The sequence below is a fragment of the Trichechus manatus genome, unplaced genomic scaffold (genome assembly GCF_000243295.1).
Source record: "Trichechus manatus latirostris isolate Lorelei unplaced genomic scaffold, TriManLat1.0 scaffold00148, whole genome shotgun sequence".
In the NCBI taxonomy this organism is placed as follows: domain Eukaryota; kingdom Metazoa; phylum Chordata; class Mammalia; order Sirenia; family Trichechidae; genus Trichechus; species Trichechus manatus.
In genome coordinates, this window is record NW_004444084.1 from 2,884,708 (window position 1) to 2,899,866 (window position 15,159).

Sequence of the window (15,159 nt, forward strand, 5' to 3'; positions counted from 1 at the left end):
GCACCATTCTGCCTCAACTACTATTTCCTCAGTTATACTCTAGACCTTGTCAACATGTATAATTACTTCTAAAATAAGTAATTCAATTTGCTTCCTGCTCTCAGACTACACTCTCCTATTCTTCCTGCTTATTTTTTCAACTACTCTCACCACTATCATTTTTCTACCTCACTGGGATCGTTAGTCAATTAATTTCTCTGCTTTCTTATCTCAGTTCATCAGCTTTCTACTTCCCACTCCTTATCCAGCTTAGATTTAATGGTTCATCATTTCAATAACTCTTCCGCCAATATTCTAAACTATACTCCCGTTGGTCTTTTTGTCTCAGTCATCATGCAATCCTCCTACCCCTTATCCACTTTCTCTCTGCTTCTCAACAGGAGAGAGGATTCGCACAATGTGTCAAGCATATTGTTCACAGTATAAAATTCATAATTACCAGTCTCTGGTGATTGACATTACCTATTAATGTCACCTTTTCCAGCTTAAACATCATTTCTTTAGGGAGGCCCTTTCCAAAAATCCCAGAGTGCATTAGTATCTCTTTCTATATGTTCTTATTGTACCTGGTACTCTTCTTTTTGAAATGCTTATCAGACTTGTAATCACTTGTTTCAAGTCTGTCTTCTTTGCTAGATTATAGGGCCTGTTTGCCTTATTTAACCCTCTATCTCCATCTCTTAGCACATAGTGATGCTCAGTAAATACTTGTTGAAGGTATGATGTGATTATCAACATTATCTTTCCTATCTGGCATCTACAGAATACAGATCCTTTTTTAAAGAGGAAATATATCTAAATTTCAGCACCTAATGAGAAATTTAACAATGAATCAACTATAATCCAGTATTAGCAAACATTCACTTGGAATGTTTGACATTTTAGTTTTGGAAAGAAAAGTTTGAATGACTGAACATACTAAGTATGTAGTACTATTAGATTTTCTAAATAATCACTGTATTGAGGTATTCCCCATTCCCTTTGCCGTCAAGTTGATTCCGACTCATAGCAACCCTATAGGACAGTAGAACTGCCCTATGGGGTTTCCAAGGCTGTAAATCTTTACGGAAGCAAACTGCCACACCTTGGAGCGGCTGGTGGGTTCAAACCACCCAACTTTCGGTTAGCAAGTTTACTTTAACTACTTTAACTACTGTGCCACCATGGCTCCTTATTAAAAGGTATAGATACATACATTAGTTTATTTCTTTCTCTTTAAAAACATGACTAAAAATGTTAAAATTCATTATATTTTTCTGTATCTCTATAAAAAGACCCCTATGAGAACTACCTCCTTTGATTAAACGCCAGGAAAATACTGGCTTCTCCAGATAAAGATATATCTTCCATTCTTTTATCAGAGAATGAAAATATAATTTTAATATTGTTCCTGGAATCTACTTGATGGCAACTTGTTTTGTTTTTGGTTTGCTTAAGCTTAAACTATTAGTTTCCTAATATTTTCCTCATCAGCTCTGAGTATGATATATGGTATTTGCTTAATAACTATGTTTAATATATGGTTTTAGTAGAAAATGGACAGGATTTTTAGTCATAAAGAGTCAAATTAAAATATCAATTCTGCTTTGTATTAATTCTGGATCTATTTCTTCTTTATAAAATGGGTTTTAAAAATATTTATTTCCCAGAGTTGTTGTGAGGTTTAAATGAGTCAGAGTGTAAAGCAATTAGGACTGTGACTGGCACAAAGTAGGTACTCAAAAAAGGTAAACATCATTATTTATATTAAAATATCTAATCTGTGTGATCCACCCAGGGTGCGTCGGAAGGTAGTCCTCATGATTTGCTTCCAAAAGGTCACAGCCTTGAAAACCCTATGGAGCAGTTCTACCCTGCATACGTGGAGTCACCCTGAGATAGAATCTACTCTATGGCCACTAAGAAGAACAATCACAACAATCTGTATGATACTTTCATTTTATGTGAAATACGTGAAAATTAAAGTTATCATGTAAAATGGCTAGATAAGAAGAAAATGAAATTTTTAGTGAGAGAAATAGTTTAAATGATAGGTTTTTATAGACAAATAATGCTAAAGTACCTATTTTTTAAGTAAGAGTCTTTGCATTTAGTTTCCCATCTACTAACGTGGCTTACGTCCATTCAATTCAAGACAAGTCTGAGTACCTTTTAAGTGCCAGGCACTGTTACGCCCTGGCGATACAGTGATGAATTAAAAAAAAAAAGAAGTCCCTTGTCTCACAGTCTAATCAAAGAAGACTTTGAAAATAAAATTCTAAACCAACTGTATATTTTCTTAATATTTATTCATTCCTTTGGAAAAATAAAACAGTTCCTTTCTGATTTTTTCCCCCAATCGTATTTCTAACTTACGGGACAACTGTTTTCTACTGGAAGGAAAATTTATGGGCTTCTAGTCCATTCCCTCAGCAGAAGAAAGTAGCTTCATGAGGAGTCAGCCAGCTACTAAGCGCAATGGCACTCTATAGAGAGTTAATTTTCAGAAAATTTAAAGCCATGATATCTTTTTCTCTCCACACGCTAACCAGCATGCATAACTGATAAAAGCAGAAGCTGCCACTCTTTTGGAAAGGGAATGGTAGGATCAGGCACATCTCTTATTGGCTTACAACCATTCAATTTAACAAACGTTTTAAAGAAAAATAATGGAATGTATTATAACCACATTTACCCACCTATTTAGAAATTTTAAACCATATTTTTTTCTGTGATTACCTTGACAGAAATTTTGACAATAATAGTGGGGCAACAGCAGAATAATAATATGGGACAAGAATCAGGCCCTGTTCCTTGTCTTCCCTCTTTTAAACTAATAAAAGTCTTATTTTCTTTAAAATAAGATATTTTCTTTAAAGCTTTAGCTACTAGACAGAATAAATTATAATGTTCAGGGAGGTAAATTATTTCTATAAGGTTAAGGTGCACATTGCTATAATTCTTTAAGGTGTACACTGCCATAATTACACATGAATTTTAAAAGTTGTATCTTTTATCTATAACATTTATTCTTACCAGCAGCCCTCTCATTTTGACCCAGAATGTTATTATGCCCTATTTTCCATATGGGAATGGATTCTTCTCCAGTAGTTTTAAGGGTCACATCATGATGGCTTTCTTCATAAACAGGGCATTTTTGGGTGCAATATAATGTCCTATCTTGCTGAGCAACCATTTGAGTGCCATTTGAGTGATTTATTTTCGCGAATGTTTGGCACTCGGACTTACAATAAGAAGGTAGAGACGGTATCACAGTGACTAAGTCAGAAGAAGCATCTGAGAGCGGAGGACTACTTTCTTGAGTCCCCTGATTGAAATGATATTCCATTGGAAGTACATATTTTGAATTAAAACAGTTGTGTGTAATGTTTTCAGAATTTTCAGGCATTATTGATTGACGAGACACTTTTATATTTTTACCACTCCTAATATTTGATGTGGATTTAGGAGGAGGAGGAGGTACAGTTAGTTTACCCTGAGTTTGTATGAATGTTTTGGCTTTGCTTGCAGAATGTGGTTTAATGATAGTGCCTTTTCTGTTCGTATATATAAAGCCTGATGAGGCTTTAGCAGATTTTGTTCTTCTAATTACATTTGTGCCATCGCTTTGTGGATTAGCTTTCTGAGTTACAGAATCACCATTATGTGCAAGGGATTTACTCTCCTCTTTTTTTGAGGCTAGCCAGGCTTGTTTAGCAAAGTTATAACCTGAAGGCACAAAAAAACAGTTCAAAGGCACATGGTCTCTTTCAGATCCTCCTACAGCAACATTTTCAGAGACAGAATCATCCTTGGGCTTTTTTCTGTCAGCAGAATTTACAGCAGAAGCAGGAACACTAATTATGTTGCTGGCAGCACCACTTTTAGTTAGGGTGTGAAATTGTTGAGACCATTGCTGAGCTATTCCTGTTCTATTTTTCAGCGAATAATTCTCTTCAGCATTGTTTTCTGTATTGCCACTTTCATCAAGCCACCTCAGTTTTTTAATAGTTCTTGGAACTTCTGCACCTCTCCCTTTTTCTTTTGTTAATTCAATACTATCTCTGATAGCTGCTGCTTTTTTATTTCCAAACTTACAGTCTTGATTCATAATCAGTGCCTTAAAATAATGATGGTCATATTTAGATTCTTTCTTTAAAATACTTTTAATAAACCTCACACCATTTCTCTCATGAATGTTGTACTTCATTTTCTTGTGATGACCAACTACGTCATAATTAGAAATTACATTAGACGATGTTTCAGCTATTTTCTGTGTTTTATCTTTTGAATCAGGGTTGTGAGGCATATCAACTTGAAGATCATCTGAAAATAGAGGCAATTCTTTCTTATTATCGTTAAAATATTGCATCTTTTCATCTTTAACATCTTTCAACTGATCTAACTTATCAGAACACTGCACTGGGTCAATTTCTTTTACGTGTATACCGTCCATCGGTAAAGGTCTAGCTGATTGTACATTAGGTGCCAAAACTAAAGGTGCTGCCACTGGTACAAATGAAGTATGAATTGAAGTAGCTGCATTTTGTTGAGTTAATTCAGAATAGTTCTCTTGGTCTAAAAATGTAGCAACTTCTCGGGTTAGAGAATCTGGCGTGGTCCAGGCTTTACTGAATTTAAATGTTGGGCTTTCAGTAACAAATGGTCTCTCCATTTTGAACGCCTCAGAAGAGGAGTCAGTTGTTCCAACAGTGCTAGTTGCAGAAGTTTTTTCGTTTTTCTTATTTTGTGCAAATATGCGTGGACTATGTACAAAGGCTACCGAATTATTAGCAGTATTTGTAGTTCTTTCCACAGTTCTACTCAGAATAGGTGAATTTTGTTCTCTACTATTAAGACGTTCACATGAAGGCAGAACATTAGGTTTACTTAAAATATCTGAGAATGGTGCGACAGTCTGAGTATCTGGATCATCTAAATTTATAAGCCAATTATTTATGTGTTGAGTTTTAGAGAATGATAGTTTATCTTCATCAAAGAAGTTTAGATTAGTTGACTGCAGATTTGCTGATTTGAGGTGAATGGAATTCTGCTGGATTGATGTAGAATGGTCCTTATTTAGTGTTAAATATATTTCTTCACGCTCCCCAGCTTCAAGACTGTCTATACTTGAAAGAGTTTCAGAATTGGTTATCCGATTAACTTCATCACAAAATTTCTGGAAAAAAAAAAAAAAAAAAAGAATACTGTTTTATAGCTTAGATATTTTTAAATGCCAAAATTAATGGTTCAACATACCATGTCACTGAGCCCAATTCTCCTTGGTATATAAAACACAGTAATATGACTATAAACTTGTAGAGTCTTTTCACTTAGGACAATAAGCATGTAAATAATCTATATCCCTAGAGCAGTGCTCAGGATGAAAAACGGGCAGTTAGCAGACTTAAATGTGTCTGCAGTAATTTCAACTCCTGAAGTACCCAATTATTCTAACCACAGCTATAGTTTAGAAAATAACTTTATTATTGCTATTCCATTTACAGTATGGAATTTCTTGAAAGTCTCTTAAGAGTAAGTCAAATTCTGAAAAATAGTTATTTACAAATTGTATTTTTTTTCCTGAAACCTTCACTGGTCTTGATTTAGGGCTCCTAAAATCTCTGTAACCCTAATGTGAGCTTCCTCTGGATTGGGAATACATCTTTTTATAAAAGTTAAACTCATTGTCTATAGTAGAGGGTCTCAACTGTGACTGTATATTAGAATCACATAAGGAACTTTGTAAAAATATCAGTGCTTGGATCCCACTGACTTAATTCTTCTTAGATGGGATCCGGGTGTTGGTATTATTATTATTTTTCAATTCCCCAGGTGATTCTAGTGTGGCTTTAAGGGTTGATAACTAGATTTAGGGTTGATTACTATTGATTTTAATGTCTGCTTTTTGGAGATTTAGCAGAGTAATAATTTCCACAAATTCTACAGGCATTCTCATTACTATTTCACTGATATTTCCATGGAACTTATCAGTCTTTAATGAAATTTCATGATCACTTCAAAATATGATAAATACTTTAAAATATTTCAATTTTCTCACACATACCTAGAATGTATTACTCTGTAAGACATATATAAAAATAAATTTCAAGAAGATTTAAATTATAAGTCTAGTCAGAAAGTTGAATGGACTTGAAGAAAGTTAGTGGCTCTTAAGATTTATCACAAATTTTAGAAAATTTAAATATTCTAGTATTAAACAAAAATATTCTCCTAGCCCAGAAAGTGAACCAAGAAGGTAAGAAAATAAGTTACTGAATAAAAATAGTTTGCACAGCTAATGCTTATTGACATATTACTATGAAATAAGTTCTGAAAATGACTCATGAGAGTTTGATAATACTAGCATTTATTCCCTGCTTATCACATCCTTTGTCACTGTGCTCTCTTCTTAAAGTGATGGTCTCTCAACCCAATCAAGACAACAAAATGAAGCTCAGCTACTTCAATGCTTGTTCTTGGAACTGAGATGTTTACATCAATAATATTAAATAAACCAGGCCTCAGATGTAGCAATTTTGGTTAAAAGGTCCTTCTAGATATAAGTTGGTGCAGGACCAGGCAACATTTTGTTCTGTTATACATAAGGTCGCCATAAGTCAGAGCTGACTCAATGGCAACTAACAACAGATGTAAGTAATGATATCCATGGCTCTAAAATTTTTGTTTGCATAGGCTCTATAATGGCCTCATCTCCCAAAGTACCCCAAAAAGAGCTCAGCTACTTCTAATTTCACTATACTATTTTTTTCAGAATTTTTCCCACTAGTAAATATGAAATATTACATGATCTGCTTCAAGTTTTACTCTAAGCTACTGATATAAACTGTACTAAACTGAACATGCTTTGTTTTGTCATTTTTTAGTTTTTAAATAAACTTTACTGAGATGTATTTTATACACAATAAAATGCACCCATTTTAAGTATATAGTTCATCGAGTTTTCACAAATTATTTGCTCATAACCACTATTAAAAACACACACACACACACACACACACACAACCTGTTGCTGCTTAGTTGATTCTGACTCATAGTGACCCGACAGGACAGAGTAGAACTGCCCCATAGGGTTTCCAAGGAGCAGCTAGTGGATTTGAACTGCCGTCCTTTTGGTTAGCAGCCAAGCTCTTAACCACTGTACCACCAGGGCTTCCATAATTACTATATAAAACAATACATAGAAGCTTTCCATCTGCCAAAAGTTCTTTTATGCCTCTTTGTAGTCAATCTCTACCCACCACTAAAAACCACTAACCTGCTGTCACTATAGATTAGTTTTGATGGTTCATAATCTTAGAGATAAACTGCTCAATATTTTACTATTAGGTATGATGTTAGCTATAGGCTTTTTGCAGCTGAACTTCAATTCTTAGTTGGCTGAGCATTTTAAAACATGAATGTACACTGAGTATTGGTAATGCTTTTCCTGCATCTACTGAGATAATTGTGATTTTTCTCTTTTGTTCTGTTAATATGGTTAATTATATTGATTATATTTCAAATGTTAAACCAACCCTGCATTCCTGAGATAAATCCCATGTGGTCATGATGTATTAACCTTTTTATATATAACTGGATTCCATTTGCTAATACTTTGTTAAGGATTTTTCCATTTTATTGTGTGAAGGATATTGGTTTGTATGTAATTTTCTTTACTGATTAATTCTTTGTTGTTGATATCAGGGTAATGCTGGTCTCATAAAATGAGCTGTAAGTATTTTCTTCTCCTCTGTTATTTGAAAAAGTTTGTGTAAGATTGGTATTATTTCTTTCTAAATGGTTGATAGAATTCTACAGTGATGCCATCTTATCCTAAGATTTTTCTTTGTAAAAAGGTTTTAAATGACAAATTCAATTTATTTAATACCTATGGGTTATTCAGAATTTTTATTTCTTCTAGAGTGAAATTTGGTAGTTTGCATCTTTCAAGGAATTTGTCTACTTCAGTTAAGTTGTCCAATTTACTGCCATAGTTTTTTTCATAATATTCTCTTATTATCCTTCTAATATCTGTAGGAACAACAGTGTTATTCTCTTTTTTATTCCTTACATTGGTAGTGTGTCTTTTTTCTTATTGGCCTAGCTAGATGTTTATCAATTAATCATTTTCAAAGAACTAGCTTTTGATTTTATTGATTTTTTTCCCAACTGTTTGTCCTTTATTCCATTTCATGATGTTTTGTACTCGTGATTTTTTTTTAGTTCCTTCCTTCTACTTGTGTTTAACTGGCTCATTTCTAATTTCTTAATGGGGAGCCTCATATTATTAATATTTATTTTTTTTCTTTTCAAATAAACATACTTCCCACAAATGTTGATAGTTTATATTTTCTTTATAATTTGATTTAAGATATTTTTCAAATTCCCTTGTCATTTCCTTTTTGATCCATGGCTTTGTAAGTGTGTTGTTTTTTAATTTCCAAATATTTGGTGATTTTTTAAGGTATTGTTCTGTTAATAATTTCTAATGTAACTCTGTTACCATCAGAGGACATACTCTGATTTCAATGATTTTAAATTTATTGATTCTTATTTTATGCTCTAGCATATGATTTTTCTTGGTGAATGTTCTTTGTGAATTTAAAAAGAATGAGTATTCTGTAGTTTTGAGGAATTGTTCCACAAATTTCAATTTGGTCTAGCTGGATAATTTTCAATTTTGTAGAGTTGTATAAATCTTGTTTATCGTTATTTAATACATCAACTAACTGACAGAATAGTGTGAAATTTCCAACCATCATTGTAGATTTGTCTATTTCTCCTTTCAGTGCTGTTAGTTTTTGCTTCATGTATTTTGAAGCTCTGTTAACAGGTTCATATATATTTAAAATTTTTATATCTTCTTGATCCTTTTATCATTAAGAAATGCCAATTTTTATGTGAATGTAATGTGCTATTTTTCCCTCTGGCTTAATTTGAATTTGATGAATATTGGTATTTTATGTGTGTGCGTGTATGTGTGTATGTGTGCACTTGCTTGGAGTTTGTTGAGCTTCTTAAATCTGTGGATTTATAGTTTTCATCAAATGTGAAACATTTTCATATTCTCTGAATACTTCCTCTCTCCCTTTGTGATCTTTTAATTAAATATATGTTAGACTATTTGATATTGTCTCGCTCGTCACTAAGGCTCCGTTCACTTTTTTTTCCAGTCTTTTTTCTCCCAATGCTTCAGTACGGTAATTTCTATTGCTATGTCTTCAAGTCCACTGATCTTTTCTTTTTCAATGACTGTACTATTAAGCCTATTCAGTAAAATTTCATTTCAGATATTAAATTTTCCAGATCTGGAAGGTCCCTTTGGTTCTTTTTTATATTTTTCCTCATTATGTTTATTTTTCCTTTAATTCCTTGAAAATATTTATAAAAACGGTTTTAAATTCTTTGTCTGTTAATTCCATCATCTCTGTCATTCCTGTGTCTGATTCTATTGGCTAATATTTCTCCTGATTATAGGTCATATTTTCTTGCTTCTTTACATGTCTACTAAGTTTTGATTGGATGTTGGACATTGTGAACATTTTGTTCTTGAGTGTCTGAGTTTTGTGGTTTCCTTTAAGACAGTGCTTTTTTTTTTTTGATAGGCAATTGGATTATTTGTGAATTCTTTTGTCCAGAAAGTACCTCCAGGTAGAAAGCCTAAGTGATCACAGAACTCATCTCACTAGTTTCTCTTTCTTCAAGGTCACATCCTGTACTGCTTGTTGTCTAATGTATAGTTATTTCATTTATTGTTGTTTATGGTAGGAAGGCACTTCATCACTGTCAGCAGAAGTCTCTTGCTTTGCTTTCTTAGCCTTGCCACTACTGCTTAGGTTGTCTGAATCAGGCCAAGGTTATGAATTTAATCTTGATATTGGCCTATTAAGACTCTCATAAATGTGTGTGATTATTCATGAAAAATAAATGCATGAGCATGTAGCTGAATCAGCTGGAATCCATATTCATTTTTGGGAAAATAACAAAGTAAATGTCCTAGTAGGGACAGACTAGAAACACTATCTCTAGCTAATTGTGCCATATCTCCATAAAGAATCTAATATTAACATGTATTATAATATCCAGGCTGTTCTTAAAATCCAGTTTTGAACAAAGATGTTTACATTACATTGTATTTTCAGATAGATTTCATCTTTTTTAGAAAATGACATTCATAAAGCCTATTTTTCTGAATAGAAGAGAGATAGAAAAAGAAAAATAGAGGAGAGGCAAAAATGGATAAAAGGTAAGGAAAAATAAATTATTTTTCCAGTATCTGTGATGAATTTGTGCTGATTCATCCACATTCTCTTTCCTAGTCTCAGTTAATAACACATTTCCTTAGTGGAGAATACTACAAAAATGAGACAGAATAATTACAAAAAATTAAAATATTAGTAACACATTTATCATTTCATACTTGCAAACTGCTTAAATGTTGCTCTTCTAGGAGTTTCTGAGTTTCCTCCAGTTTAAGCTGGAATGCATCTTTGTTAGTGGCCAAGTTTGCCCTGCTGTTTTCCTTCATTTCTTTATTGCAACTGACTTTGGATAAGAGATGTATCTGATGCTTGTGATCATTGTTTGACAATGCTGAAGGCAAGGCAGAATCTATAGCTCTGTGAACCAGAAATAAAATACATTTAGTACATTTAAATAACAGTGACTTCTTTATATAAGTATATAAATGGCACATGTGTTATATGTGTCAGTGTGTGTCTGTGCCCAGATAATCACATATAAGGATATTGGAGAAATGTATAAACATACTAGAATGGAAATTTAATGCAGTCAATAGTAGAAAAAAATGGTTGTGGGACTATAGTGACAATAAAGAACTCCACCTTCACGTAGGAATGCCCAATTATTCATGGTTTTGATTATTAAATCCTATTTACCTATCATTTGGGATGGGGTAGAAGTTATTCCAATAGGTGTGTGGAGTCAGTCTTCCGTTTTTTATGAGCATTCCTATCTGGATAATAATACGCTGTATTACTCTTAATTCTGAGTGGATGTCATGGCTGTCAAGTATTCCTATAACCCTAAGTTGGTTAAAGTTTCAAGCAAATGGAAAATATGAAAATTGCTTATAAGGGTAGGCAGGATTTTCCATTCTACTTAACTAGGTTTGGAAACTTTGATCTTACTCCATGCAGGAGAGTGTACATATTTGTTTTCAGCTGTTTCAGGAATATAATCATGGTTTTCATGTTATTGAACAGATATCTTTAATACAGAGTCTACTTTTAATGTGTGCAAGTGTCTTCCCAAAATGTATCAGTGCATGACATCATTATCTGTTAGACTTTTGTATCTTCTGGAAACATACGATATAACAAATTTCAGCACATGTGTAGGCTTCAAAGCAAAAAGCGAAGAACAAAGGAAGACTTTTTGGCGGGGTGGGATGGGGATGAGGTGTATCATATAGCTAACTGCCTCCTGTAACAGGCCCATTATTGTAAGTCCCAAGGAACTTTATTCCCAATTCAATGAGGATGAACATCTTTTGAAGGTGACACATGGCCACATGTGACATGTACCTATCTCCAATACCCATATATATCTTTATATGGACAGACTAGAATAGTTAAGGTCAATAATTACTAGATTCCTGACTATCACTTTGTGACCACAAGGAGATTATGGAAAGCAAGAAGGTATTTAACACAAGCTCCTGAACATTGAGAGTATGTTTCTATTTCTTCCTTTACTACTTTACTTTACTACTCTTACATATTACTCAATCACCCTTCCCAAACAAAATATTGCTAAATCTACAAAATATCTAATAAACTCGATTTATTTACCTTTAAAGTTGTCGTCTCTCAACTTTTTCTTCTCTATTCCTTTCTTCTCTACTCCACTTTCTTCTCTTCTCTTCTCTACTTTCTTCCCCCAGTGAGGAGGATTGAAGGGATGGATAGGAATAGAAGATGGGGAGGTAGAAATAGAAGGAGAGTGAAGCATGGGGGGAAAGGAAGAGGAAATCATAAAGGAAGAAGAAACAGGAGAAATTGGAGAGGGAAAATCTAAATAAGTTGGAGGCAAACACGGAGAAGGAGAATGCACAGGAGAGGAAAGAACAGGGATAGACGAAGGAGGTAAGGATGGAGAGGTAGAAGAGGAAGATGAGGGAGAGGAAAGAATGGACGACGAAGAAAACAGTATAGATGGTGAAGAAGAAGATGCGGAAGTGGAAGGAGAGGACACAGAAGAGGATGGAGAATGACAGTGAGGTGAGTGGGAAAGGACTGAAGCAGGCGGATGGTCTACAAGCGCCTGGGGTAGATTTGACAGTGTTGTGCCTTGTGGAATAGATTGCTGGACTGACTGGAAGGGATCCAAGCTAGCAGAAGGATGTTCATGCCACGGAGTGATATAAGAAAGAGTAGGGACTGGTTGATGAGGCGGATGACTGGATAAACAGGAAGGTTTCAAAACAGGGAGAACTTCCAAAGGGGTTGGGGAAAGAACCAGCTGAGCTGGAAGGGAATGACGAACAAGGGCAGGCATTAGAGTGGCTGGGGTAGAACACTGGGCTGAAAGGAAATGTTTGGGTCTGAAAGTTTTGTAAAATAACTTGTTCTGTGAGTCAAGATCAGGAATGACTGGAGAACTCTGGGGTGGGGGAGGTAGGTGGTCAGGTGGGCCAGAAGGAATTGGGTCTGGTAGACGAGGAAAACTGCTAGAAAAGCTGGAAGTTACTGGGGCTGGAGGATGAGGAAGGTACTTGATCGGATAGGACAGTAATGGGGCTGGTAAAAAGGTCTTTGGAAGAGTAGAGGGGACAGATGGATGGATAGGCAGGGTATGTTGCTGACGGGTGGGAGAAACAGTTGGGTAGCTAGGAAGAATTTGGGAATGGTGGGATAGCAATGGAGCTCGTGAAGGAGAAAGCTGATCAGGTAAGTAGGGATCAGATGTGGAGACAGCTGGACAGGCAGGAATGGATCTGCACAGGTGGAAAAGCATTTGGACAGGCAGGTAGAGAGAGAGCCTTATTAAGATGTTTGTTTGTTTGTTTTTTGGCTTATTGGGCTGCCTTTAGACTTTTCATTCACGTTATTTTCTGTCCTTAGGATCCACGCATGATCCTCCTCTGATCAACCAGTGTCCTCTCACATGGGCTGAGAAATGTACATAGCTTATTCAAGTTCTCCTTTTCTCATTCATTACACTTAGAATATTTTCACCTCTCAGAAAGTTTGTTAGTCATAAAGATATATGAATATGGGCTGGAAAATGTGGTTTAAAGCACTTATACAAAGGGCAAATAGAGGTCAAACAGACCACTGCTAAGCTCTAGCCGGATTTCTCAGGGTAGCATGTGGCTCAGGATCAACTGTCTGACAAAAAATACATGGATATTGGAGATAGATATCTAACAACATCATTTTAGAGTTTAAGAATTTAATATGGGAGAGACTATAGCCTCTTCCATCCTGCAGCTACCAGAAGGGTCAAGTGTATCACCTTTGTGATTGGGGTTTGGTTGTGATAGAAGGCTAATTACTTCTTATGATTTTACTTTTAGTCCCTTATTAATATTCTTATAATCTCACTATTTCCTGAGGCAATTTCTACTCTCATAAAGACATATTCTCTGATTTTTCTTGAGACTTAAGCATTGAATGGCCTCCACTTTTTTATTCAATATTCCCTCCTTTAGATTACTGTATTACCACCATCTTGAATTATTTTTATCCACCACTAATATTTTCTACATTAGAGTAATCTTTTGTGAGTAGTTATATACCTCCATTTTCCTGGAAACTTGCTGTTTCTTGGCATTACTTTATTTCTTAACATGTCTTAGGTTTTTATTCCATTGCAAATGTATTTTTAATGTGATAATAGCTTATCATTATTTGTAGCTTAATTATATTTGCAAAAAATAATACACATAAATTGTTCCATCAATCTAACACCTGATACTTAATATTCCTATAGCTCATATTTGTTTAGCATTTTATAGTTTACAAAGCACTTTCACATACATTATGTGATACTGTTATCTGTGGAGAGTAGTTCAGCTTTTTAAATAAGTAAACCAGTGTTCTCTCTACAAATTGTATAAATGTTATTTTCCCAATATATAAAACTTATATATGTATATATATAAATATATACATGTATATATATAAATATATACATGTATGTATATATATATAGATAGATAAAGTCATAGTCATAATAGCATATTACAACAATAACATGAGAACTGTGTTCTAATACAGAATTAAGACCATTTCTTATCAAACAAAAATGATATATCTTATCTAACAATCCTAGCACAGATTTTCTATAACTATATGTGTTGTTTGCTATTAGGAAATCAAAGTTGTTCTGACATTGTCTCCCCTAAGACTTTGTGACTGTACATTTCTGAATATGAAAAGTGATGTTTTCACTCATAGAACAGAAGCATTTTATTGTTGAAAATATCTGATAACACAAAGAATAACAACTGATAACAGAAAAAGAAAGCTGAGTGTGAAGAAAACCTGTATACAAAAATGTACATTACTGCCATACTAAAATGGTTTGGATTTTTTTTTTTTAATTGGCCTAAATTTCTCCTGGACCTGAAGATTCCCTCTAATTGTCTGTCCTCTTCCCTTTTATTTCAGTCTTTTCCACAGAGTACTCTAAAATTACATTGCCTTCACTGCCCCAACTTCTATTTGTTCCTTAGCCCACTGTTACCTGGCTTCCACATCTACCACTTTAGTATACTGCTTTTGCTAATGATTAACTAACTGACTTAAAAATTACAAAATTAGATACTTCTTGACCATCCTTTCCTGATTTATTTCCCTTGGTTTCCACATCATCCACCTTGCTATCCTACCATTCCCAAATTCTTCCAAGCTACCTAACTGCTTCTTCCACCTGCCATCACCATACCCTGCCTATTTGTCCATCTGTCTCCTCTACTCTTCCAAAGATGTAGTGATTTTCCTACTCCTCTGGTTGTTCCTTCTTAGGCTCTTTCATGAGCTCCTTTTTCTTTGTCCTTTATATGCCAGAATTTTTTTTTAAATTTTATTTTGCTTTAGGTGAAAGTTTACAGCTCAAGTTAGTTTCTCACTCAAAAAACTTATACATATATTGTTTTGTGACATCAGTTACAATCTATATAATGTGACAGCACTGTCTCCCCTTCTAGCC

General features: G+C 34.3%; 1 protein-coding gene across 1 annotated transcript in view; it reads right to left on the bottom strand.

Moving 5' to 3' along the window:
• The window catches only part of CEP126 (centrosomal protein 126), an 81,019-nt gene that overhangs the window by 23,205 nt on the left and 42,655 nt on the right, over positions 1–15,159 (bottom strand). Inside the window, exons 5-6 of the mRNA XM_004385878.3 lie at positions 10,403–10,601; positions 3,016–5,158 (exon numbers count right to left, since the gene is read on the bottom strand). Of these exons, the coding sequence (XP_004385935.1) occupies positions 3,016–5,158; positions 10,403–10,601 (2,342 nt within the window). The remainder of the gene's footprint in view (positions 1–3,015; positions 5,159–10,402; positions 10,602–15,159) is intronic.